The following is a 27426-nucleotide window of genomic DNA, read 5'->3' as shown; positions in this document are numbered from 1 at the left end:
TTGTATTTCAGAAATATTTATTAAACTATTAAAATGATTTACTACCCCCTCCAAAAAACAAAAACAAAACAAACCCAGAAAGACTTAAGTGAACCTGCACTCTGTATGCAGGATTGCTATGCCCTTTACCTGACAACATCCTGGCCCCTTTTTTAAAAAAAAACAGGTTTTACTTGAATACTGAGAAACTACATGACAGATCTTCAACTCTTTACATATTCTTCCCTACATGGCATCCTTTTTGATTGCTACTTGGAGTGTATGAACTCAGCATTTCTAACAAAAAAATGAAGGATGGTTATGTTAGTAGGTCAGGAGTAACTCTTCAGATTTTTGAGGTAATGGGGTACAGATAGGAATGGGGGAAGGTTGTACTGCTTAGTGCCAGTAGAACTTGCAGAACTTGGCTGCAAATTTGACCTAATGATAGTGCATTGGATCCTAGCCTGTGAGACTAGCTTTACATGCACTAACTAGGTCTGGAGACTTCCTTTTTAATACATGAGCTTATATGCTAGGGGAGAAAATGTTCAGTCTGTGTATTTTTATTATTTCAGTCCATGGCTCTTAGCTGATGTGAAAAGTGATGTGCTTATTCAGGCTGTGAATGTGCTGCGTTCTTGCATTGTTTCCTATTACTATATCTCTTGTAAATGTGCCCAACGACTGTAAACTATGCTAGGGAGACACTCAACAGACTGCATTCATGTGGTGTGATTCTTCCATCAAATTCTGTATAAAACCATGATTTTTTTTTTTAACAGCAACAATGATCCATTTCTGTTTCTAGCTCCCACTCAAACATTATGTCTGTACAAGAACACATCAAGAGATGCTCAGTGGCTTTGAGGAGGTACGTTAAACTTTGCTCATGGCTAAAGAACAAAAGTGTTAGACTAATATGTACTCAAGAACTGCAGAACAGTTGTAACTTATTTTATCTGCCTGATACAAATGTAGTGTACTTGTTTCCTTTTTTTCCCTTTTCCCCAATCTGTAAAAGAAACTGGGATCTTAGCAACTTACATATCATTAATTTAAGACTCCTCCTATTTAAGAATTGCTTTTCACATAAAAGGAGGAATGCTGCCATTTTATGAATACAGCTCTCTGTAAGCGTTAACAAAATTTAACTGGCTTAGAGATGCAAAAGTATCCCTACTAGTGTCATACATTAGTGTCGGACATTATTGTCAGTATTTCACATGTAGATGCCTTTCATATAAGGCCATCCCCTTCCTCCTTTCCCCTTCTCCCAAAATGCAGCAACAACTTGAAGGGCCGGTGAATGCTTTTTTAAATATTGGAGTTGTAGGTAAGTAAGTTCTGCAGCAGCAGTCTCTCATGAAAGTGCTAAGGTATATTCCCAACCATGCTTTGAACTGCTGCGAATGGTCTGCTGACTGGAGACTAAATGAAACTGATATTTAAAAAGACTGTAGCCTGTTGGGGAGAGGGAGAAAATACTTGAGAAGTACCTGGAGCATGCTGAAGTTCAAGGTTCAAAATATAGTACAGTTACAGGATGGAATAGAGCAGCCTTTGGCCCACCATTGCAAAAATGGTTTCTTAGCACAGTTTCACTATGGACAGATTAAAATTGTTCCCTGCCCATACATGTTAGATAACCCATAATGGGACATAGAAACTGAAAATTAAAAACAGAAAATAAACACCTTGTATTAAACTCTTTGACTTGCTGTCATCTAGGAGTCTTTACAGCCATCCTCAGGCATTTAGCACCCAGAGTAGTTGGAGCTTTTGTTTGAGCACTGGCTCCTGTTTAGTGCCACTCCTGAGAGCAGTCTCTTTTCAGAGCAGGTCTGGCTGCTGGGGTTAAGATGCCAACAGCAGCCCATAGCTGTCTGAACTAAGCTACATTAGCAGAAGTTGCCTTGTCGTAACTAGAGATACTGCTCACAAGCAGCGCTGTGCTCCAGTGCAGGTCTCGAGCGTACAGCCACGTCCATAGAAAGACCTCGGTGCCTCTTTTGTGAAGAAGTGGGTGTACTTGCTCTCTCCTGCCTGAGCAGAGCTTGGTTAGCGTGCTTTTGTAGAGTGCAGGGTGCATCTATGTTGCATGGGGCTTTGTTGTTACATTTTTTTATAAGAATGACATCAACCAGTCCCAATGGTTTCACAAACTTAATTGGAAAGCAGGTCTAAAACTCACCTTCTGACAGCTGGTTGTGTTCATGTGCTGGCACTGTTGGCCCATTAAGCCCCCCCATAACTGCAGGCTACCTAAACCTCAGCTGACACCAGTAAAGCAGCTTGCACGTGTAGAATTCATCCATTCTACAACCCCAAATAGTGTTTAGACTAGTGAAAGGAAAAGTTTGGGCTGGGGCCATCCCTAAGTCAGTTAAAACAGTTCATGTCAGCTAGCTGAGGAGGTCGTCTCACCCTGAAATTAGGCAGTCTTCATCTAGAAAGGAAAATGGAGTGTGACATTATTCAAAACCTGTCTATGGGAAGGGGAGCTAATTCCTTTAGAGCAGCTGTTTGCTGCTCTAGGGGGAAGACCTTCGTAAGAAGGAAAAAAATTGAGTGTTACAAATCCTCTTTGCTAACAATTAATTTTCCATTAGTACTGTAGAACTCATGGCAAAATGCAAGGCACGCTCACCTCATACATCGGTTTCTTCATGCTTTAGGCACTATATGCAGCAAGGGAAATGTATTCACTATCCCTCTCAAGGCTATTCCAGCTTCTCAGTTTGTATCAGGTGGATTTCCAAGTGCAAGACTGCAAGATGCAGATGCTAGCTGAACTTGGCAAGATATAGCAGTGCTAGACCTGCCATGGAGCTGTGGTATCTCTCTCGAAAAAAAATCTTACAGAATTAAGAAAAAGCAAACAATCAAAAGTTTTAACAAACAGCATAAGAGAGTCTTTGCCAATAGATATTGTACACTGCAAACAATCTTCTAATAATAGCACAGGTCCTTTTTTTTTTTTTTGGTTTAAAGAAGCTTGTGTTACTGTAGTTAATGCATGAGCAAGACCATAGACTTGTTGTTCAGCACAAAACAAGTCATCTAGAAGCTTCAATATCCCAAGGTATCAGTGACTGTTATTACAAAGCTTGGATTCTGTTTTTGGCAAACAGTCACCAAATAAACAGTGAGGGATCCCTTTTGAAGAGTACATCTGAAACACAACCACTGAGGTGTGCAAGGCAAATAAAAGTGATGAACTGCCAGATTTCTTTACAGAAGCTTCTTGTTACTAGACTGTCAAGATCTACTGCAGTAAGCTGAACACCTCAAGGCTTTAGTCACAGGTGCTGCAGGGCTTCTTGTCCTTGTTCAGTGTAGGAGTCATCTTTATTTGAATTTGCCCATTCGCCAAAAGTATCCTGGAAGTGGACATTTCTCTGTGATGCCTGCATGCGTCTCTTATCACGAGAGAAGAAACTAAACCTTCCAGGGAGGGAGGAGGAGTAAGGGAGGAGAGAGGGGGAAAAAAAGAAGACTGTTTACTAACTTGAAAACGCTTCAAACACCCGACACGATGCACAGCACAACAAAACACAGAGCAAAAAAATCTGCATCTGCAAAAATCAAGGCAGTGAAGCCCGATGGGAGTGCATGTCAAAATGTTATTAGAGATGAAGTCATTGCAATCTCAAGCAGTTCTGCTATGGAAGCTTCAAATAAGCCCTAAGTGCTGTTGACTCTACAAAGTGCAGACATCATTTTGGATGTTGCGTAGTCCCCCTCCTTCAACCCCAAGATAAAGAAGCAATAAAATACATGTTAGTTTCTTGGCATAAATAAAGTGGTATCTTTAGCACTAAATCTGTATAATTTACCCTACAGCAGAAACAGAGAATATTCTTAAGGGTGCCATCAGGGAAATTCATAAGATAAGAAAATAGGTTTTCAAAATTTTTTCCAACTGTATAAATTGATACATAGGCTCTATTCCTGCAAAAAATAAATGAATAAATGCACACAAGTGCAAAAGTGTTTGCAGGATGAAAGCTCTAAACAAATGCACGCAAATGTGCACGTCATTTCCTGTCACACAGCTTGGGTGCACTAAGATAATGACGTACATGAACCAACAGCCGTTTAATACAACAACAAATTGCCAGCTGACAACACAGCTAAAAAATACAATTGGAAGAAATCCATAGTATCGTTTTTATTTGTGTGCCATGAAGTTATTTGATTAAGCAAAGCCATCTTTTCAATGTTTGTAATGAGTTCAGTACAAGACATGTTAGTGCAGTGTTTAAGTCTGCTGAGAAATGCAAAAGTTTTGGTTCCAGCTACCAAAGGTTTGAAGTGGCTGCATACCCTTTTGGTTTGGATGGTGCATTTTAGGAGGTAAACACTGATTTGCTTGCACAGTACTTAGCATAATGCAGTCTTGATCTAGGACTGGAATTGCTAAATGCTTGTACAGTAAGAGACTCTCCATATATGTACTCAACTTTGATAGGAGCTGGAATATTTGTCATGGCATAAACATAGCCCTGTGTCTGCTCCCCCACCTTCCTCAGCAGTCTCCCTCCACCTACACTCCCTTAAGTGTCCCCTCAGTATCACAATCCCAATCATCCAAGCCGCCTTGTGCAGACCAGGGAGTGATGCCTTGGTGTCTCTAGTCACATAGGCTGTATTTGAATGTCAGATGAGGTTTAAGGCAACTTTCTTGAAAAAGCATCCTATCATATGTGCAGGTAAGGATGATGATTATTAATAACAAGCTGTTCTTGACTAGAAAATGATATAAAAAGCTATACAAGTGCAATGCAAGATAACCAACATTGCTAGCAGGACCTGAACTTTTGCATTTCCTGGCTTGAAATGTGCAGCCTTAATAGTGAAATAAGTCTTTTGAACTTAATTAGCTTGGTAGTTTTCTACCACCTTCATCACTGGAGCTTATAAATTCACACACATATGCTGTATCTTTTCAGGGCCAGATCCAATTCCAATTTAAAAGAGAAGCATCTAGTCACTGAGGCTTTCTGCTGGAGATGTTTGATCCTGCATGGTCAGGCTTAGTATTGTGAAGTCTGCACAGAGGACCGCTGTATTTATGCAGTAAGTTTCAAATATCAAAGTTCAGTGATTTTTCACTTTAAGTAGTAGAAAAATGTTTCTGTAAAATTTCTACACCAAGTAGAAGGGTTTGGCTTTTTTTTTCTTTCAGAAACAAAATTGTTATTAGGCCTAGAAAAATTTTATGGACGATGTTTAAAAAAATTATGTTTGTGTGAAGAGGAATGGAAATTTAAACACTGCTTTGCTGCTGCAGATATAGCGATCACTAAAGTCAGAGTTCTAATGCAAAACCAGCCTGCATTAATAGTTACAATTTCCAGGGGTAACCAAGAATAGGGTGACGGAATTTATTCTTGAGAGTGTATATGCTATTTCAAAACACACAGAGTCAAAAATAGATTCTAAGACATAGAAACGTCATCCTATAATAAATATTGGGTATTGCAAATATCAGCCAATACATTCTGTAAATTAACTGATTTGTAACAAGTCAGTAGACTTAACATGTTCTTTTTAAAAAGCACTGGTGTGAATTGTGAATAGGCAGGCTTAGTAAGCAAAATTAACAGATGCTGGTTAAAATTGTGTATTGAAACAATTTTCTAAGAAGGAATGATTGGTTTAGCATGGTAACATTAAGACATGAGGCAATAAAATGTCATTACTTGAGGATGAGCATGGAGGACTACAATGAGTTGGGTACTGACTGGTCATTCTGATTGGCACTTTGTGCTTCTGTGATCCCACAAGCAGCCGATGAGAATGCAACCAGCAGCACATGTTAACACGGGGTCATGCAGAAGGAAACCACGGTACCAAACATTAAAAAAAAAATTCCTACAAGGGACACAAGTCTTCGTATTGGCTGCAATGTGGGATCATCTGGAATCAATCCAGCTGCTACCATGGGCATTATGGCTGTAAAGATCCTGGTCAGGAAAGTACAGACACAGAAGAGGTAAGACTGGAGCAAGGGAAAGAAAAAGCATTCCATTAAAAGAAAAGAGGCAAACAAGATACATGGGGTTACTTTAAATTATCACACAGGACAGAGTGAGGTAGATCTGCATCACCCAAGACAGCTCCTCAGTGAAAAATTCTTATTTAGCAAAAAAAGTCATTGAAACAGTTTAATTTTTTTTTAGAATTTCTAAAAGATACCACTTTTCTATTGTGAGGTAGCCTGCAATCTGAGTTGGATTTCATCAAGGTATTACCACCTCTAGCAATGCAGAGCAGAGTGCACATTTTTCTTCCCAAGAAACAAACAGGCACATACATAATGAAATGAAGGATGAAGGTGCATGTTAAGAAATACAGAACAGGGCTCTGCTGTAGCTACAGGATATTTGCACAGAAAATAGGGTTAGACATGACCAGCATTACAGTTAAAGATTTTGCAAGTGTCTCAGTTGATAAGTTAAAAACCAATACCACAGCTGAAATGTTGAAATAACCCACTCTGCAAGCTACTTAGTTAAAGGGCCTGTGTATCTCTTCCAAACAAACCTGCATTTCTTCACATGCAGAAAGATGCCAACCGCAGGCAACTAAATCCTTTTTTGATACTTTGCAACTACACTACCAGAAACACTCTTTCTATCTGGCTAGCAGCAAGACTGTTTCTTCACAAGAGTTCAGCACTTTTTTACTGCGCGTTGTACAATTCATGCAACTTAGAGGTTGAGAGAGCACGCTAGCTGGGTGCTCCCTGCACAGCCAGCCCCCAACAAGCCTGTCAACACACCTTCATCCATACCTGGAACACCCTCTGTTTTTCTAAGGATTCTCCTCAGAGGTTCTCCCTTGTGCCAAATATATTTTTGAACTGTGGACTAATGTCAATTAAAGATTAAGTTGAAATCATAACAGACATTTCACTCGTGACCAAATGCAGCTCTCCCCAGCATAGCTGCTCTAACTGTTATTCTTAGATTCAAAGAGAACCAAACAAGCAAATACTGTTGTGTCACTAGCAATAGCTAGAACTTCTATTTTTATGCACTGTGGCGCACACAGTTAGCTGCAGAAGTGAGGCAGACACATCAGCTTTTGTGGACAGCAAGAATAGGAAGAAATCTTGTGGCTGTTTCAGGCATTACATCAGTGACAAACAAGTATGTATCCTTAAAGAGAAAACAAAAGGGTGTTTTCTGCTCAAAACAGAGGGAGCATTTTTAATCCTGGTACTTTTTCTCCTCAGTAAAACCTCCTGGTTACATAATTTCATCAAAACTCTGACATGTGATGTGGTAGAGACAAATGTAGATATAAATCAGTATGAGATCAGAATTTGGTTAGAATTTGCCCTGGCCCCAAACCTGCAAATCCTGGGAGAGGAAAAGGGCTGATTTCTGAAACTTGTTTTCCTTTCTTTATGTGGATGCAGCACAGTATCACCTGAGCACATCTTAGATGGCACAGGCTGTATCTCATTCCCTGAAATACTGCATGGTCAAGGAGAAAAAGGGCACATTACACAGGCAAGCATAGAACTACTCTTAAGAGGGCAGCAGAGTCTATTCAGCTTTTTATTAGTCAAGAAGAAAAGCCTGCAACAGAGAGAGAGGCAACCCTTCTTTCATTCATAAAAGCACCTTGCATGCAGATACCAGCATTACAAGTTTCTCTTGCACCATTAGATATGGAGAAGTTACATACTACTGTGTTACCTATGTAGCCATAGAGTGAGGTGCTGATGGCATTCTGCCTGGGACAGGGAGATGGGGGCTTTGGAGACAGCTCGTAGCAGGCAGGGAGTGCAGGTGACAGGAGGTGGGAGAGGGCTTATAACAGGACAGAACTGATGCTACACTTGTGTTCTTTGTCCTTTTCCCCTAGAGTGAAATTTCCTGTCTTCATAAATGTGATACTTTATCCCTGCCACCAACCCCTTCTAAGCCACTGTGGGAACTGCTCGCGTTGTAGGAGTAGCCCATCTACAAGCGCACTGTCCATGACACAAATAGAGAAGGGAGAAAAGCAAATAAACCCAAACCAGACAAATCCCATCCAGACAGGCTACAAGAATAAGACAAACCTAAAAACTATAATTGCTCCTCAGGTCACTTAAAATGCAGATTATCTTCCCTTAATGTGATGGCTAAATGAAAAGAGAGCAGAAAGAAATCTGAGGACAGATCTGAGGCAGCTACAGAAAGTTATTTCCTCTTAACAGTAGGTTCAGTAAGTGCTTCCACATACTGCAGCAAGAAGAGGCCAGAGGAGATGCACAGCTTGGAATTTAAAACCTATTAGTGCCTTTAAATCCCATTGCCTTTTCTGAAAGGGGTCAAAGCAACATAGTTTTACTTTCTACTGTGAGTTTTCAGCTATATAAATTTAACAGAATCTGAGAAACAGAAAGATTAGATAGGTGTCTGAAAATGTGCACTGATTGAATGGTCAGATGCTTAGAAAGTTTTCTCTGACAAATTAACTAAGAGGAAGAAAGCACTGAGAAAAATGGTCCAAAACACTTCTGTGCCTCTTGCCATGGCTCCCTGCATTACTTATGTATATATGCAGAAGACAGAGTCAAACAAAATAATATCTAGTCAGCATATGAGTTTTACAACATCTATTTACATTTTTTGTGCTGCCTTTGCTTCATAAATTGAGCATGGAAGCTGCAGTCACCACATAATCTGTAAGCTGAAAGCAGCCTCACACAGAGGGATAAGCTTTAAAAAGCATTAAAATAAATTTAGAATAAAAGGGAAGAGAAGCTTTACAGTGGAGACCTTGTGAGACAAAGTATTATTAATACTACAGCTACAGAGTGAAATTTTAAAGCCAAACTCAAAGAATATTTTCTAGTCACTTGAGAGAAAAGGATCTCTCAGAAGACAAGGCAGCACAGAATGAAGATGAAGTGTGCTGAATGTAATATAAGATGTCCTCTTGACTTTATGGTGTTTTGGATTAGCCCTAATCTTCCAGTGGAACTTACTGCTATTAAAAACAACACCTGAAGGTTATGGACATGGGGCCAGGATAGGATGGCTTTTTAGGCAAAACCAAATAACTGTGCCAAAATCCTTAATTCAGTTAAGTTAAGCTTTCAGTATCACAAAAATCCAAACGCTGGCTAGTTAAGATACTTAATTTGGGATAAATAAATATAGATGGAGGAGTTTCAACAGACAAATGGATTGGCCAGCACTTTGATTTTATTACCTCTAGTAGTTATTGTACACCTCTGACAATAAGCTTAGGGTTTGCACAATACCATTGAATACTTCACCAGAGGAGGGTGAGGTTCCTTCTAGCCAAGAAAGTTGGCATCTACTCCAGCATGGCAGTTGTTCAGCAAACAAAAGGTTGTTGCACTGTGCATACAATGCAAGGCCAAGGTCTAAAGGCTCAGTGAATTGGTCAGCAAGGATACAACCACAGTGAGGCAATAGGGAAACCTTGTTCTCCGTACCCAATTGCTACAGGTCTGCAGCTTGCTTTGCTTGTGAAGAACACTCTTTGCAAGCCCTCCAAGTGCAACCATGGGCTGGCAGGGGGTTGTGATATTCTATTGCTGCTCCATTCCACCACCTATGGCTTGCACATGATGGAACTGGGGGTTCTGCAGGAACAGGAACATCTGTTCCTACAATCCCTGCACTGACCTCAGTTTTTGGCATCTAGGACAGGTAGAACAGTGCTCTGGATGAAACCACAATTGCTAGCACCTCCCTTTGGAGAGTGACTGTATGGCCTCAACAACAGCATTCTCTGGGAAGATCAGCTGTCTGTGTTTAAGAGCTCACTAGTTCATAGCAGCTATAATAAACCACGGCAACACATGCTCTTTTAGTTAGCCTGAATATCATACTTAAGGAGGAAGCATTAGAATTAGAGTGGGCTTCTTGAGCACATCAGTCTGGTCCATAAACAAAAGCATGAGGACTACTGTTTTTCCCCCTACTGTTGTCTGCATGGTGGGAGTGGAAGGTATTGTAGGAAATAACCCTGGATTGAAAGAAGGCCCAGAACTGGGCCAAAGTTTTGGCAAAAGTCAACTGCTGTTTCATAAAACCTACCAAGTGCTCCTTTCTTAGAAAACACTTGCAGACATTTGATCTTTCCCCCATATATATAAGGGATGTAGTCATCTTAACTTTTAAGTTCTTTAGAAAATGTCCCATCCATAAGAAATGTTTAGCGTTTGCAGACTATATCTAGTACTCTTAGAGAATATGCTACTTACAGTCGTTTGATTCCAGACTCTGGCTGAGTTGAGGTTTTTGACTGAATTATGGGTGTAGGTTGAGGGGATCTAGTTTCTTCTTCTGTTTCATCACTTGAAAGAAAGAAAATATAGTTAGTGTGGTCCTCTCGTACCATGGAAGCATTTTAAATTCTAAAATCCAATCTGAGGTAGTACTGTAGATGAAGAAAGACAAAAGATCTGTTCCAAGCTCACTGAAACCAATTAAAAAATTTTCTATCAACTTTGATCTCCTTTCAGTGTTTTTCTCCCATTGTGACAAGGGGAGGAATGGATGAAGAAGAGGAAAGCAATGAATACAACTACTAGAATTTCAATTTCTGATCCACTTTAATCCTTATTTTTGAAGTCCAAGTGTATTAAATGTTTATAATCTTTCTAAGATTCAGTGGAAATTGAGGAATTAGGCAAGCATATCATCTTCCTGAGTTTTTGAGGAATTAGATACAAACTTATGCTTATAAACTTTAAGCCTTTGCAGAAATATAAGCTTGTAAGAGATCATTTAAGAACACATTTATTGTTTCTAGACCTGCCCTACAGCTGCTATGCATATATATGCAACAGAAGAGGTACACCTAGGAGATCTAACTTACCTTTTGTAATATAAAAGCTCCTCTTGAAGTAAAAACACTTTAGATTTCAATTCATTCCTCTCATGAAGGACATCCCGGAGCTCCTGCAAGGTGAATCTGGGACGATTTGGATCTTTTAAGTCTACTGCCATCTTTTCTGACTCTGAGAGGCAGTCATCGTTGTTTGGTTCTGTCTAGAAAGTGAAACACTGACTTTAAATACATCATGTGAATGCCTGTCTGAGGCATTTACAGTCTTTATCAGTTTAGTCCCTGACCTTTTCAGTACTAATAAACCCTCCCTAAAGAGAAACAAAGCAATTTTAAGAGGGAAAAAAAATAGGATGAATTTGCTTTTCATGTTTAAGATCCTCAGCAAGAACAGCTCAGTATTGGGACCTGCAACGAATGCCCTATGCTCACAGAAATCTTCTGTAGAGTTATACTGGTGGGGAGGGTGTGTACAAAAACAAACAAACACCAGTTGTTACCAGCAGCTTAAATACAGGGTCTAACCTGAGCCACCTTCCTGTGGAAGTCAGATTGCCAGAAAGTCAGTTGAAAATATATAATCTAATTTTTGATAAGTCAGTTTAAGGAATGTGGTAAAATTAGATAAATCAAACATCAGCCTTTTACATAAAAAAGTGAACAAATTGCATAGCAAATATCCTGATAATTTCTCCTACAAAGAGAAAGCTCCTTTGGTCATAACTATATTAAGTGAAGATTTAAGTTCATATCTCTTTATTGCTTGTATTTAAAAATGTGCGATTGGTGTCAGTACCAGGGATCTAGCTACAAAGTAGCTACAAAGAAATCTGAAGATGAGTGCTAGATGACACATTTATATGTGTCTACCCTCCTCTCTCCTTTTCCTCTGAGAAGAGTTTATTGAAAATTTTGACTTCCATTTTCTGTGGCTCCCACCAAGCCACAACTTGCACTCTACAGACGTGGTTGGATTCCCAGGCCCATGGGGCTGCTTCCTGTCGCCCAGGTAGACCTTAGCACTTTTGCAGAACTATTTGGGCTGAACCTCTTGTGGAGATATGGCCTGAGTGAGCACAGCTCACAGAAGAGGGGCATCGTTCAAGTCCTCCAGCTTTATTCCCCTGCTCAGAGCTGAGGACCAGTTAATGAGAAATCACAAGTTCTGGGACGGGTGCTCAGAATCAAGATGCTGCAAACCAGCTACAAGCCTGAGGAGGTCTGCAAGGTTTCCAGCTATAAAAATAAACACGGGTCACGCTGTTCCAGTACAGTACATTTGAAATGTGATGCTTTTTGCAAAGGCTGACTGGAGGCCAGCACATGAAATCAGAGATGCCAGCAGCCAGGCCAGCCTCCTACCCTTCTATCGGGAGGCAGCGGTGAGAGTCCCGGAGTTCCTGTGCTGCAGTGGCGCATCGCTGGGATACAAGCTGGAGATAATTCCTCTGCCTTAAAGACTCAACTATGCCTTTCCTAGCTAACTGGCAGCCACTCAAACAGGTAAAACTTCCTCAAATGGGAAATACACAAGTGGCTGTAGATAGCCTATCCTAGGAACATCTTTTGAGAAACAGCTCTACCTATTTTTACATTGATATAAAGATTTCTATACTCTAGTGATTTAAAGGTTCAGTCCTGTTGTCAACATTAAACAAATAAACAAAACAGTCCTTCAAATAACACAGAGATTGGTAGAGATTCAGAGACAAGCGACACAGAAAAGGAAACAAAGGGCCTGACACTGGAGCTCAGCGGAAGAGAGAGGACTAGAATTTAGCTTATGAGAGGGGAGAAGCTTTTGGAATAAACAGTCCAAAAACCACCACAGTTTTAGGTGCCTCAGAACAGATAGGAATTGTGATCTTCTCTGAACTAGGAAAAGCAAACCTCAAAACCTCAAGCCTCAAAACTATATACATGAAAAGACTTCATCTGATTGGCTTGAAGTGATTTTTTGCTAGTAGTAACAGAAACAATGAGCCAGCAGTCCTGGCACTTGTGTCATCTTCCTGCTGAGTGAGAATGATCAGGCAAAGGGAGAGGCCAGGAGCAGGTGTGTTCTGCTGAAGGCATAGTTTTCATAGGAAATGAAGAGATGAAATACAGTAATTCTGACTTGCTCTGAGACCTTACAGAAACGCTGCATTTTAAAGTAACAGTTTCTAGCTTTGCTTCCCTGAGGAGCTGGATGAGACACACTGCTCAGCTTCTGCAAAAAGAGACTGAAAATGGAACGCCATCATCTAAAAGTGAGAAGCTAAGTACAGAGGCTCACAGAGTCCATTTTTGCAAGCTTGATGCTACCCTCTTCCAAGCTCACGTTTATGAAATGGTTTTGATCTCTATTGATCTACTGTGGTTTCAGGTTAAACTTTGCTAGGCTGAGGTTGGTACAACACCAACTACTGTAGCAGGGATTGCAGTCCTTTTCTTATAAAGACAAAACAGCAGAGCAATGCTCACTTCTCCATTTCTATCTGATCCACCCCATTAATCTAAATGCATTTTTTTAAATACAGTTTACAGTAAATAATACTCTGACAAAACATTCAAGGAAATTTACCTAAACACCTTTCCTCCTCTCCACCCCACTGGGTTAGGGTCTGAGTTGATGCCTTTTCTTTGGCTTTATACCCACCCCACAGCTTTCCCCAAAGTAGCTGCATTTTGCCAGATTTTGCCCAAGTCTGCAAAGACTGAGGAGCCTGTAGCCAATGCAAATGTACTTGACTGAAGCCAACAAGCAGTTTTCATTCCAGAGCGTGCAGCTATTCTAGCTTTCTGCTTGCCACTGCAATTCCTGCCTAATCGTCATCCTGGCAGAGAGAATGGGGAACAACTCTAATTAGAAGAGGTGCCATTGCCATGAAACTGGTGAGTTAGAGGGAGGAAAGAAAGCATCCTTTCTCTCCAGAGACTGAAGACACTTTCACTCTTGCTGGCTCCAGGCCTAGGCTCCAGAGCCCCATTTCCAAAGCTGGGTCTCCTGGCTGAATTAGCAGCAATGAAGTCATCCCTTTCATTGTTAATACAGCGTGTGCCAGACTCAGCAGGGACATGTTAACACTGGCTGTCACATTCCTTGGGGGACCATGCTACCCCATCAGCCTTTGCCTCTGCTTTCTGACATATATTCGTGCCTCCTATAAATATATTAGGTGTTTCAATCTCTGCTGCTGTTTATCAGGCATTTATACTACTGCCTTGCTTCTTAAGCGACTTGGTGCTGGCACTGTTATTAACACATCCAGTCAAATATAATAGTGCTCCCCAGAGCTCCTCCTGTATCCTGTTTGTGCTGTTCTAAGTGCAGCATTAGGAGAGGAAATACAGAACATTTGCTTGAATAAGATAGAAGTACAGTGTCATATGCACAAATGAAAATAACAGTAGGAACCATAAAGAGAACGCAGGGATGCAGTAGAGCAGAAGCTGTATCTTTTTCTCATGAAGCTCTCCTTGAGTTTCCATTCCTACTGCTCTGATCTCAGCACCAAGTCAATTTGCAGATTGTCACTTTGCCTGTTCTTTCAAGTACTTGAGTATGCACGCATCAACATTTGCTTTTCATGAACATTTGTGCTAGGAGCACTTCACTGCACAAATTCTAATAGGAAGTGAAAGCAGGAATTAGAGCCAAAGAATAGGACCAAAGGCCTCTAAAACAGGCCTATAAATATTTATATGTTGATTTGGTAGCAATAGACCAGCTTAGTCCTGGCAGTCAGATCACAGGTGCCATAACCACTGTGCGGGGCAAGTATGCTCTCACTCATTTTTGTAGCCTAAGATCCCAGCCTCCCTGTCACTTCACAAATTAAGAAGTTCTGATCAGTTCTGAACAACTGTAGTGAGGCAATGGATGGAAACATGGTCAGGGAGAGCAATGATGTAACAGCAGAAAAGCACATGAAGATGCGTTAGCTCAGCAAAACTTCTGTGACTTACCTTTCCACAAAGAGCTAAGCCTTCTTCAAAGGATTAAAGTCTCCACTTTTAGCCAAAATAAACCATGTAAAATTCCTGTACCAAAGGGAATGGTTTAAAAGAAGGTAACCATATTCTGTGGGACAGCAGAACAGGTGAGAAGACTCATTCACATCAAGGACTCCTGAGCAAGCCCTAGTTCTTGGAGATGCTGGTCCCAGTCAAACCACTAACACAGCCTGGGCTTGCCTGCGCTCTACCAGGAAGAGCTGTACCATTGAGATAGCAGCAGCCCTCTCTGTTTTTCAGATAGAAGCAAAAGTGGCAGTCCTTTTTATTTTTCATTCCTTATTTAAGTCTGGAGGCCTGAGGAAGAAAGGTAGCATTTTAAAAGTATGAGACAAAGCAGGGATTTCAGGCCAAAGTAGGCATATTCCACTGAATGGCAGCATCTCGCTCTCAGGTATTGCCTACCTGCAGAGTTCTGCATTTTTCTCTAGGACTCATCCTGAAATAATTTGCTTTTCTGTGGTTTACATGCCACCACCATTATGGTGCATTGCACCTTTGGGACCCATTAGGGCTTGCAGATTTGCCTACTCAGCAAGGCTTAAGCAGCTTGTCGGTTGTTATTTTTTTGGGGAAAATCCAGACTGTTAGGGGATCAGTATGTTTTACTTTGGGGGAAGGGGTTGATGTGTGCAAACAAAATCAGCCCAAACACACTAACGAAGCACCACCAAAAACACTATCTGCTTGAAATACAAAGTAACAGCTGGTACTGCAGAGATTTTGGATTGTGCTATTAAAAATGTCATGAGGCAGTCTCTTTTGCAGAAACTATTTGTTCTGGTGTCTGGTGAATTCTGCAGCCTAGCGCATGATCCAAAATTTAGGCTCCCCAGGATATGTGCTGAATAACCAAGTCTAAGGGGAGAGCAGACTATGGTCTGCTGCTCTCTAACCCAGACATCCCACTGCTGACCTGTTCTGCCACCCCACTTCCTGTACTCCTGGTTCTCCTCTCTAGGGAGGAGGGCTCTGCTCCCTGGGTCAAACTCCCCTAGCAGGGCCTTTCCGGTATGTGTTGCTTTCTTAACGCAATGAGTGACATTCCTCTCTGTACACTACATATGAGCACAAAATGATGTCCTTGTTGCTTCTGACACGTATCAACCACTTCTTTTTGAAGAAAGGATGCTTGGTATGACTCCTGAAGATCTTAGAAAGGCTGTCTAAAAGAGAATTAGAGTGCCTCTTACCTTTATTTCTTCACCATTTTGGCTGTCCTCACCCTGCAATTTTTCTCTGAGTTTCCCTAGCTCTGCTCGCAGGTTGCCCATCTCCTGCTCCTTGGTTTGCAAGTATGCTTCCAACTCCACCTTCTGCTCAATCAGCGCCTTCCCCTGTGCCTCCACGACAGTGATCCGGTGCCGCAGGTCATGGTTAATTTTCATTAACCTGTTCTGTTGCTGTTGAAGCTGCAAAACATTAACACAATTGGTAAGTATACATTCAGCTATCAGCCATGGTGGTTAAATCCCAAATACTATGTTAAAGACTTAGTAGTAGATTCCTGTTAATTTTAATCTGGAAAAATCCCCATCTTCCTAATTATTTTTTTTAATATCTAATTATCTGCTACAGTTGCAGTCATCAAAATCTCTTTAGTTGTTTTCAGAATAAGAAGAGGCACTTTTTCCCCAGCCAAGGGAATTCTCCAGCTAAAAGCAAATCTGTCACTTCAAATACTTTGCTTCAAAAAAGCAATGTTCTAGGGCAGGGTAGCTTAAAGGATTCTGAATCAAATCTTAACCCAGAGTGGAAGTGATAAAGGCAAGACAGATATAGACAGGATGGACAAATCTGAGAGAGAGACTCTTCTTAGCGGTGCCCAGCAACAGGATAAGAGGCAATAGGCACAAATTGAAATACAGGAAATTCCATCTGAACATAAGGAAAAACATTTTTACTGTGAGAATGGTTGAACACTGGAGCAGGCTGCCCAGAGAGACTGTGGAGGCTCCATCCTTGGAGATGTTCAAAACCCAGCTGGCCACAGTCCTGGGCAACCTGCCTGAGGTGACCCTGCTGGAGCAGGGGTTTGGACCACATGATCTCCAGAGGTCTCTTCCAACCCCAACTATTCTTTGATTCTGTGGAATCCTTAGTGTGCAGTAATTATAATAAGTCCTTTGCTTTGAGCCCTTAGGTGCTCTCATACTGCATTGTAAGAACAGCATTTATTGGTTCTGAAAAGCCACAGCACCTGCCAGAGGCCCTTAAGTAGAATAGGGACCATCTAAGTCTGGCCCTTAGTAGCAGCCAGAAAAGGCCTGTGGCAGAGTTAGACGGGGAAGCAAAATAAGAGTTATCGTTCTTCCTGACACAGGAAGAACCAAGACATCAGTTGATTCCCAAGGTCAGGAAGCCTGTGACTTGTCTGGGCCACCTATTCTCTCAGTGACTTTCGGTTCACTACTGGCAAAATTAAGTGATCTGGGCTGGGCTCAGGCCCTTTCCTCCCTTCCTCCTAGTGTTTCCTTGTACAAGCAGGTAATCCACATTACATTTCTGATGCAGGAGTAGAGAGTCTCTGCCAAAGCTGAGAGAGATTCAGAAAGAAAGAGAAAGTTGCCTGCCCTGTTTCCATGAAAGCGAGGAGGTATCAGGCCTTTAAGGAAACAAACAAAACAACTTGTTCCTCACCCATCTTCTTCCCTTATCACTCTGGTTTCCAGTTACCCTCCAGGTGCCTCCAGTCCTTCCAAATGCAGCAGAGGGTATGTGCCTGCACTGAAGGCTGGCTAGTTATTTTCATAGAATCATAGAATTGGAAAGGTTGAAAGGGACCTCTGGGGATCATCTAGTCCAACCTCCAAACGAGTGGCCCGTACTTGCACACTCCACCGTTATGCAGAACACTTCAGATGCTGGGTTGCTAATCTGGCATTGTTTACTAATTCTAAATTAACTTAAAACTTGAAAGAATGATATAGAAACATGAGTGAGAAAGGAGGAGAAGAAAAAAGGAAGAGCAAGAATCACTTACAGCCTCTACATCCTCGTTTTTAAGTCCAAGCTCTCGGTCCTTTGCCCTGATTTCATCTCTTTGTTTATCTACCACTTCCTTCAGCTTCTTCATGACTTGCCGCTCTCTTTCTGACATTCCTGGGGAAAAAAAAAGAAAGAAAAAAAAAGAAAGAACAGAGGAAACAAACTGAGGACAAGCAGGATTTTTGAGACCAAGAACAGTAACAATGAGAAATATTTGAGTAAAGGCTCTGGAAGCTGCCTGCTGTGGAAATCAAAGAAAGACTCTTGGCTGATGCTTTGGATAAAAGAAGATTACTTTGGGGTAATAGGGAACATAGACAATACAATCCACCCTGTAAACTACTGCACAGAAAATCCTTGAAAAATCTAACAGTCCTCATAGGCATTTGTAACAGCAAAATAATGTTGCTCTGTCTTGCTACCTAATGGCTTTACATCCACTGTGATGGTCACATTATGTGCCAGGGAGCTTGGTTATTTGTGTGATAACCTGTAGAATCAGCTAACCAAGACACTGTGAAAACTGTAAGAAATATAAGAACATCTGGGTCCTCAGCAAGATCTAAACATACCACTATGGTGGACTGCATCTAGATCCAGACCAGCTGAAATGCACCGAATTAGACTGATTTCGTATTGGAATCGAAACTAACAGCTCTGGTTGGAGTGTGATGAACCAGGACCTCTAAAGGATACCCTCATCCATGAATCCAGAACAGAAATTTAGTCTGAGTTATGGTGATGTATTTTATCTGCATGTTTTACTACCTTTTCCCCATCCCACTGTATGATAATTCACATTTAGAATAATTATACTTTGGAGAAAAATAATAAATGTCATTATATTTCGGAGAAAAATCCTAAGTGGTACTTTGTTTGTGAAAGATTTTTGAAACATTGACAAAAATCCAATGTTGATTCTGTTTGAAGATGGATAAGAGATTAGATTAACCTGAAGTCTGATCAGCAGTTCATTAGAAAAAGTCATAAACTGCAAAACAGGAAGCATTCTCCTATTAACTGCCATTACAGAGAAAATCAAGAGCTCCTGGAATATCCTGCCAACAGACCAGAAGTTTTAACTTGTTGAGATGGAAAATTTATTACATTAACTCAGCATAATCACTGTACAGAGACATACAGCTTGATGGTCCTAATCTATCTCATTAAAGCTATACTGCTCTCTTGTTCTATTAGCTTTAGCAAAGCACTTAGTTCCTTGTGTCCTCAACTTTCTTCACCTGGGAACTACGAACAGTGATGATTCACCAACCACTCTGGGGTGAATGGAGAGCCATTTCCTTTTTAATATACTGAGGCAGTGCTCAGGTGAAATATGCTCATACACATCAGATGTATCCAGCTGGCCAAATCTCTGCTTTCTACCGTAATCTCAGACTTTCTACATTTGTTCTTCCCTCATCAGATAGATCCAAAGTTGCTCCTATAAAAGAATGTAGGCAGCATGTCTTTAGGGCTCAAGCCTACAGAGCATCAACAATTTGAACTGGTGGGTAATGCACAAGAGCAAGACAAATCTGAGAGACAAATGGAGTAACTCTTTGGTGAACCTGCACTTTTGCAGCAGCTGTGAGTTCCCAAGCAGGTGTAAAAGTATATGACTGTGAACAGGGAGAACAGCTCTCATCTACCATTGCAAAAGGGCTTGGAGTCTCCCAGAACTACAGTACAGCAGAGGATGGGTAACTGCTGTGCTCAAAATTGTAGTGGTCATCAGGGATGGCTGGTGAGTTGGTTTAGAGGACATGTTCCTGTCAAACTCCAGAAAACATCTAGGTGCTCATATTCTAGTATTACATTCTTGTTTTTTAAATTCTGCAGTGAGTTTACCTGCTTTATTTCTGGAACCTGGTTCTCTTTCTCTCTCACAGGTTCTAGCACTTTGCAAGATACTTTTAATTCTTCACTGGGATGGGAATGGTTCGTGCTCCTTAGGGAGGACTGCTAGACCCTGACACACAGTCCTACTTGCTCTTTTAAGAGAGTCATACTCTCCTATCACAGCACAGGCCTGGAGTGCTAGAATTTTACACCCAGCTCTGACATCTCCCTGATCTTGGGCATGTCCCTACACCTCTCTTAGTTTCCTCACTTGCAGAGACACAGGAAAAGACAGCAGAGCCTTGATAATAGCTGGGTGGAGCCAAAAAAACCCAACCCAAACCCAAACCCAAACAAGTCAGGGACCCTCGCACCAACCAACACAACAGAGCCCTGGTATCTTTCCATAGTTTTCCTATCACTAGGGTACTTGTTTACTTCAATTTTCTTTGTTCTTCACAGACCACCACCGCATCTGCAAACCCCACTGCGGTCTCCTAGATCCACCCTTCTACAGCCAGTCACAGGACTGGGGTCTAAATTATTATTAAATTAATAAATTATATAATAATAATAATAATAATAAAGCCTTGAGGTACAGAGGGACTGCAGTGAGATTTTAGATTGGCAGTTTCACCCCCGTAGGAGCTCAGAATGGTGAGTATAGTTATATTCATTAGTACTTGTGAGATGCTTTGAGATCTCTAGATAACAGGTGCTATTTAAAGAATAAAGTAGCATTTCAGTGCTGACTGCTTTTCCTCCCACTGTGCTCATTTTTCTCCCTAACATTTGGTGAGCATGAAAGACTTCAATTGTGTGCTCAGATCACTACATTATCCTTCTTATTTTAGGAGGAGGGGAAAGGAAAGGTGGGAAGTGTTTGTGAAACAGTCACATCATCTCCTTCCATTTTCCCAGGCACTGAGGAAGAGGGGAGGGAAATCACTAAGTGCCCAAAATGTAAAGTAATTATCTTCAAATGACTCAAAGTCTAATATCTGCAAGATCTTAAATGGCACACCCAACTGGCTTCCCTAGGCACATCCTATCAGCAGCTTCCTGTGAACTGCTGTGATCACTGCATTGTTCCACAGAGCAAGAGAAAGGAAAGCAGTTAAAAAAAGAAAAAGAAAAAATGAGCATCCTTCATGTTTATGCTTAGGGACTATTGTGTTCATACAGGCTCTAGCACAACAAACCAGAGTCTGTGGCACTGCCACTCTGCAAATACTCAGAATAGAAGCTTGCTTCTGCTTTTGCAAGGGGACAGTAGATTCCTCAACAGCCAAACACAAGAGGTTCACACTACTGTCTGCTGCCATCCTACTTCTTGCTGGCACTACCACAGCTGCTCTGAGACAGCAGCTCCTCTTGCAGACGCAATACAGCAGCCTGTTTGTCCTGTTTGACACATGTTGGGTCAAGTTTGCTCGTAGTATTTTATGAGGATATTCTGGTCAGTCAGCATCATCAAATAAGCACAGTTTGAGCTCAGGCAGGGGTATCATTAATGAACATTGTAGATTCATCTCTACCCCCTTCTGTGTATTTTGTGTTCTGCCACATGCATCTTTCACATGAACCTTGCTCTGCTCAGACTGTGGATGCTCTCTCTGCAAAGTCCTCCTATTTAGATGGGATTGCAGCTCCCCCTCTCATAAATGCTTTCATTACTGTAAAGTGAGGCGCTCTGAACTCTGATGTGACTGTAAATTGGCAAGGACTGAATCTCAGAACCTTGCTCACCCAAATCACTGGCCTCTGTTGGCTGTGCTAAAAATAACTCCCTCAATTGCCTGGTGAGTAAGCAGCAAACTGTTAATCCCAGGAGTTAGCCACTAAGGGGAGACATGATCACAATACTAAATCATGCTGAGATATCAAAACTGGAGTCTGGTCAAAGTTAACCCAGCTAAAAAAAGTAATCGACTTGAAACACTGCATCTGTAGACTCTACATGCATCAGATTAAATGATGGAGAGGGAAAAAAGCAGCCTATATGCTTTTTGAGATTTCCTATCCATCCAAACTATCTGAGACAAACCTGCCTCCATTCATTAATGGCAAAATCTCCTAAAAGGAAAACAGCTGGGAGTTTTACATAATAGCTCCCAAACTGAGGTTGCTATAAATTAATGTGATTTGACTTAAACTGATGATTTTGGCTGATGAGTATTAGTGGTCCCAGAGTCTGATCTCTGGAATGTGTTTTGTTTGTGTTATTACACTTGGGTAGACACAAAGTAAAAATAATATGAAAAGCATGTCTGGTATTTGCCTGGCTAGCTGAATATAGAGTATGGTTATATTTAAATACAAAGTAACAAGCTGCAGTGCGCTAGATACTCACTGAGAAAGGGAAAAAAAAGAAAACAAAGACAAAGTTGGTTCTTTGTAACAATATGTCATCATCTTCATGGCCCATGACTCATCATTGCCATTTTGACACTTCGTAGGCTGATGTCAAGCTACCTCTTGAAGGTATCTTGACTATTAAATTGAAAGAGCTGAATTTGTTATAGAGAAGTAGTGATCTTGAGAGGTTTAATGATTTTTGCTTCCAAAAGATTTCGTTACACTCCTCCTCAGGGCGAATGAGCAGTACTCAACCTCTGGGTTGAATTCTGTGCCAGGGAAGCAGGTGCAACTTCTGCAGCGTTGGATCAAATTTCATCCAAGTCTTAGTTTAATCCCAGCCTTCGGCATTTGGGACCTTTGTTGCTAACGCTTTATTGGAGAGATAAGATGGTCAGTCAAGTGGTTTGATTTCCAAATTAGCCAGCGTGTTTTGGTGCTTCACATAGGATATAAACCTGCTGAAGCAGCCCTGACTATTGATAATCAGAACATACTGCAACAGGAGTACTGTGGCTTGAAACAGGAAACCAGAGTCCTGTCTATGTCCTAATAGCTCATAAAGCCGCCCGCTTCCAGACAGACAGTCACAGGCAGGTTTTGCTGCTGCAGTGAAGCTACTACCATTCTTAGCTGTCCACCTCATCTCAGCTCAAGGTGCCTCATCCCCAAAGCTGCATAGTCATTCCTTCAACTCCTCAGCTTACACCCCAGCAAAATATCATGAAATGAAATTGGTAGCCATCAGATTCAAATAATATGCTATGAATTGTGGAACAAATATAAATCCAGTCATCTGCCCCTCTTCTTGAGTAAGGACTGCTTACTGAGGTATGAGTAAGAGATGAGGATGGAAATTGTTTCAGTTGCTGCAGTGAAATCTACCTGCAGTTGTGAATCAGAACCATTTGTCTTGAACTTCCTTCTATCTCAAGAAAGAAGCTGCCCATGAATTAATCAGTTGTTTCATTTTTTTAGGATTCACACACTCCCTGGATTAGAAGTCTCTTCATGTATACTAAACTGGCTATTCACCTATTCTACACTTGCACTTGTTTTTGTGCACAACAATGTGAACAAACATAAGGGAAGCATAAGAATGTTTTTTTGCAAGATGCTAACTAAAAACATAAAGTGATAGACCAAAAATGAAGCTAAACTTTACTTTTAAAGATGCTTCTCAGACAAACAAAGAACTGTTTAGGCATTTTTTTCCTCCTGGTCCCACCTCTTATCATGTCTCATTTGTTCAGAGCTTTTCTATTCAGGTAACCAGAAAAAGTCCTGCATTAATCTAGTGCGAAAAAGCTGGAATAGCCAGTCAAAATATTGTGATAGAGTAATGCTTTTTATGACAAAAGCAAGTACTGAATTTGAAACATCAAACTTGCCTTCATGTTTCTGAAATTCCTCTTCAGTGAAATTAATGTCTTTGTGAGACAAGTTTGTCATCAGTTGTTTATTCTCCTCCTGCAGCTGTGCAATTTGAGTAAGAAGATCCTGTGCTTCCCCTCTCCAGACATCCTCCACAAGTTCTAATTCCTAAAGGGTAGACCAGGACAACACATTTATATTTATAAACATGTTAAGAGTCTTTGGCTAGGCTATTTACATATCAAACTAGTAGCAATCCTAGGTTTCTTACAGAAAATAATTAAATGGTATCTTCTAAGAAATTCAAAGTAGCCTCAATTTTTCTAATATCAGCACCAAGAAGCCCACTGAACAAAGTCTCCTTATGCTATATGCTGAATGTAAATATGCAAGGAGACAATTCCTGATGCAAACATCTTTGATGTGCAAGCTATCCAAAGAATGGCTTCTTACTCCCCACTTTACTGTGGGAAACAGATTAAGGGGACTGCTGTGTTGGACAAGATAACCAAACATAACCAAGAGTTACCTCTTGGATCCCAGGAAGCAGCTTAGAAGGCTGTTATAAATGCCCCAGAAACATCACAGTATGGACTAGGAGAGACAGAGTTAGGCTCACTTATTTTAAGAGTAGCATCTTTAGTCTAAATTTGTGTTATGAAACACAAGCATAAAATAACAACGAGTGCATGATACTGTGCAACAAATCCAGATATCCTAGTCCACATGGCAAACACAAGACAGTTATGTTTCTTTTTAAGCGAGTTGTTCTATATGGAATGTTTTGAGTGACAGCTATGTTAGTGATAGTGAAGCCATTCAAAATAACGACGCCTATTCGTCAGGACGCTGTGTATCAAGAGCAGCTGTCACCAATCCTTGTAAAGGTCAAATTAGGACAGAAAACAAAGATCTCCTCAAGAAAAGACAGTCATATTTAGAGCTATACTTGTTCCAAAAGTCTTTGCCATCAATCGTATTTCTGCAGTGGGGAGCATTCTGCACCACATTTTCACGTATGTGCTTAAAACAAAAAAAGCTGCATGCAGATCACTGGAGCCAGGCTGAGTCATTTGCTGACTTTTACGTTCATCCAGCATGCCCCCTTCCTACCTAACAACAAAACACACTCAGACAACAACAGCCAAGCACTGCTCTAGGCTAAAATAAGCTCTGCTGAGAGACGACAGGATAGCTTTCTGCTTTGAGTGTATGTTCTGTTAATGAGAAATCATGTTCCTATTGGTTTTCAGGTCCAAATGAAATACCATTTTATTCCAGTAATTATTATTGCATTGCTGTCATTTTATGTCTTTGTGTGTACCAAGACATTTACAGTAAACACTATATGAGAAATAGATTTACAATAATCTATATGTTGTTTATAACCATGCAGGCTTAACTATTAAGAAGTACAGAAAGTTTCATGAATCACCATTATCTTTACTTGAAACACTATCTTGAGAGAAATGCAAATCTGTCATGAAACTTTATTTCACCAAATATCTAGACTGTTTATAGTGATGTTGCAGCCTATAACTCTACCTAGAATAACGTGCTGACCTAATTCAGATGATAAAACCAGCATATTTGTTGTAGTTATAAGCATATTGATAAAAGAAAACAAAATCGAATACACATGCACAAACTTGAACTATCAAACCTTGCATATTTTATATATGGCTGCACCATAAATGCACAATTACATTAAAGTTTGCCTGGGAAAACTTTCCTATTTACTGCTATTGAAGAACCCAAGGAACTGGAGCACAAATGAACTTCTGAACCTTCATTAGTGACAGTATCAGACAGAGAAGGCAAGGGATCTGTGGGTCAGTAGGTGCCAGGCGGCTCAGGAAACCTCAGCCAGAGCTGAGCCAGATGTATAGAGAAAAGAGACTCCCGTCTTAAGACTCTCTTGAGTGCTGAAAGTCCAAACTGATGCTTGCTGGAAACCACTAAAAGCTTGTTTGGTTTGTTTTTTTGGAGGCTTTCAGGTCCCAAATATTTCTCAGTCTCTGACCTTTTCTGCTTACCAGCACCTGTCCTATGATGAAAGAGTTAGTCTTCAAACTCTTACACTGGCAGACAAATGGATTTGAAACTGCTGTTTTTTAAACACCTTAGTGGGCTGGGAATTAAGGGGGAAAACTTGATTTAAAAAGTATCATATTTGTGCACATATGTCATTTTCTCTATTAAAATGTGTTTCCAGCATTCATCTGGATTATCTGAACAGTCCCTGACTCATTTCATGACTATGAGGAAACTTGGCAGAGTATGGATGAGTAACTGGCAGAGAATAAGTTGTCATCTAGCAAGTACAATGTTATGCAGTTGACATGTTTAGGAAGCCTTTTAACATATGCATGGACTTCAGGAACATCTACAAAGATACTAGCTTGTGCCAACATACTGGATGTTGCTACCAAGCCTGGCAACTGTATCTGGTTCATCATGCAGATTTTTTTTTTGTAATGCATCCAGTGATAAAGAATTATTGTTGGCTGGCAATATAGTGATCACTGCAAAATCAATGGAAAACTCTGACTTGTTACAGTTCTTCCCAGATGTGACATGTTCACAAAAACCTCCTGAAAGCTAGAGCTGTCAGAGGAAGAACAAATTTGATGCTAGCAGAGGGTCCAGACACAGTATGGGACCAGCACAACAGACCACCCGCTTGCCTCCAAGTTAGATATGAGATTAACCAGATGGATAAAGGTATGGATTTGGTAAATGATGTACTCATGTTCATTCTCTGTCCAGTAAAAGATTTCATCCTCTGGAGGCTTACCAGGGCTTTATTCATTAAAAGTTTTCCACCATCCTTTCTAGAAACACTGTCCTAAGCATACTTCTGCAAAATGTTGCAAGAATTGTCCTAGATTTTTCATATGCTACAGATAAGTCACTTAGCTGACTTAAAAAACACATATGTGAAACTATCGTAAAGAAATCTAAACTAACTTGTGAAGTTTGAGGTCTGTTCTCCAGAAGTTCCCTGTCTCCACTTTACTCTCAATCTGTGCGTGCAAGCAGAAAAGGAATGAGGCAGCAGGGATGACTTAGCACAGTCACATGCTAGAAGAATCATTTCTTTAAACTTCAAATCAGTTGTTGGGCAGTTTGAAGAACAGATCTGCCATGTACCTGCAATAAGTGGAATAACTCGTGCTGTCCTGTCATGCTGAAGCAATAGGATGTTGGAAACGATCTCCACCTTGGGGGTCTAGGGGAGCAGGGACTGAGAACGCGGTGACCGCCCCAGGTCGAGGCGAGGGACAACGTCTTACCGTCAGAGGACGGAGCAGGAACCCGGGAGCATGCTCTTCCCTACTCTTCAGCTCTAACACTGACCTGAAATCGCCTGGTCCTCCTATGACTTGCCTGCCCGACGAGCGCGCCGGGAAGACTACGCTGCTAAATCATTCACAGCTCTGGAGAGAAAAGCGCATTATTGTCAGTGACCTTTTGTGGCCTAGCGGGAAGCCGCGCGCGCTTCAGGAGAGGGGAGGCTGGAGCAGGAGCCCGTCTCCGTCTCCGCGGGGATGCGAGGGAAAGGAAACGCAGAGGCCGGGAAAGGGGTGGAGAAAGGGAAGGAGGAAGGAAACTTCCAGGAGGGAAGAAACCAACCAAACCAACAACAAACCGCAAAGCCTCGGCGAGGCCCAGGCGGCGTCCGCGCAGCCCCCCCGGCCCGGCGGCCGCCCACACCTTCTGGTGCTTGCGCTCCTTCTCGATGCGGTCCATCCTCTCCAGGCGCAGGCGGTCGAGCTCCAGGCGCAGCTCCTCCATCTCGGGGTTGATGTGGTTGCGGCTCACCAGCACCTCCAGGATCTCCAGCACCCGCACCACCTTGGGCATGAGGCGGGCGATGGCCTCGCAGCCGTGCTGGTCGATGACCCGCTCGAACTCCTGCCCCACGGCCGAGGCGATGTCGTAGACGTCCATGACGGTCAGCTCCGCCGCGTTCTTCTCCAGGGCGGGCGGCGCCCCCCCGCCGCCCTCCATGGCTCCCTCATAGGCGGCGGCGGGGCCCGCCATTGCCCC

General features: G+C 41.5%; 1 protein-coding gene across 2 annotated transcripts; it reads right to left on the bottom strand.

Annotated features, from left to right (window-relative positions):
- Nucleotides 1-27426, bottom strand: RILPL1 (Rab interacting lysosomal protein like 1). Of its 2 annotated transcripts, XM_085321166.1 has the most exons (8): nt 27091-27426; nt 23391-23541; nt 17795-17913; nt 16005-16223; nt 10843-11015; nt 10226-10318; nt 5864-5951; nt 3342-3426 (listed from the first exon to the last, which is right to left on the bottom strand). In XM_085321166.1, exons 1-8 carry the CDS (start codon nt 27418-27420, stop codon nt 3421-3423), a joined length of 1179 nt encoding a protein of 392 aa, XP_085177292.1. In that variant the 5' UTR covers nt 27421-27426; the 3' UTR covers nt 3342-3420. The 2 variants fall into 2 exon arrangements, with proteins under 2 accessions (XP_085177290.1, XP_085177292.1); XM_085321164.1 differs by lacking the exon at nt 5864-5951 and having other exon boundaries at nt 1-3426; nt 27091-27425.

Source organism: Rhea americana, unplaced genomic scaffold, assembly GCF_003343005.1.
Source record: "Rhea americana isolate MKP2758 unplaced genomic scaffold, rheAme1 scaffold_68, whole genome shotgun sequence".
Lineage (NCBI taxonomy): Eukaryota > Metazoa > Chordata > Aves > Rheiformes > Rheidae > Rhea > Rhea americana.
The sequence above is the reverse complement of the archived record's forward strand: the minus strand, read 5'-3'. Positions and strand labels throughout refer to the sequence as shown.

What these genes read in the sequence shown, in the direction of transcription:
- RILPL1 (XM_085321164.1), bottom strand. Translation starts at nt 27,420, where the DNA reads ATGGCGGGCCCCGCCGCCGCCTATGAGGGAGCCATGGAGGGCGGCGGG. An exon ending in AGGAGCGCAAGCACCAGAAG is followed by an intron (nt 23,542 to 27,090) that starts GTGTGGGCGGCC and finishes TCTACCCTTTAG; the next exon opens with GAATTAGAACTTGTGGAGGA. An exon ending in GGAATTTCAGAAACATGAAG is followed by an intron (nt 17,914 to 23,390) that starts GCAAGTTTGATG and finishes TTTTTTCCCCAG; the next exon opens with GAATGTCAGAAAGAGAGCGG.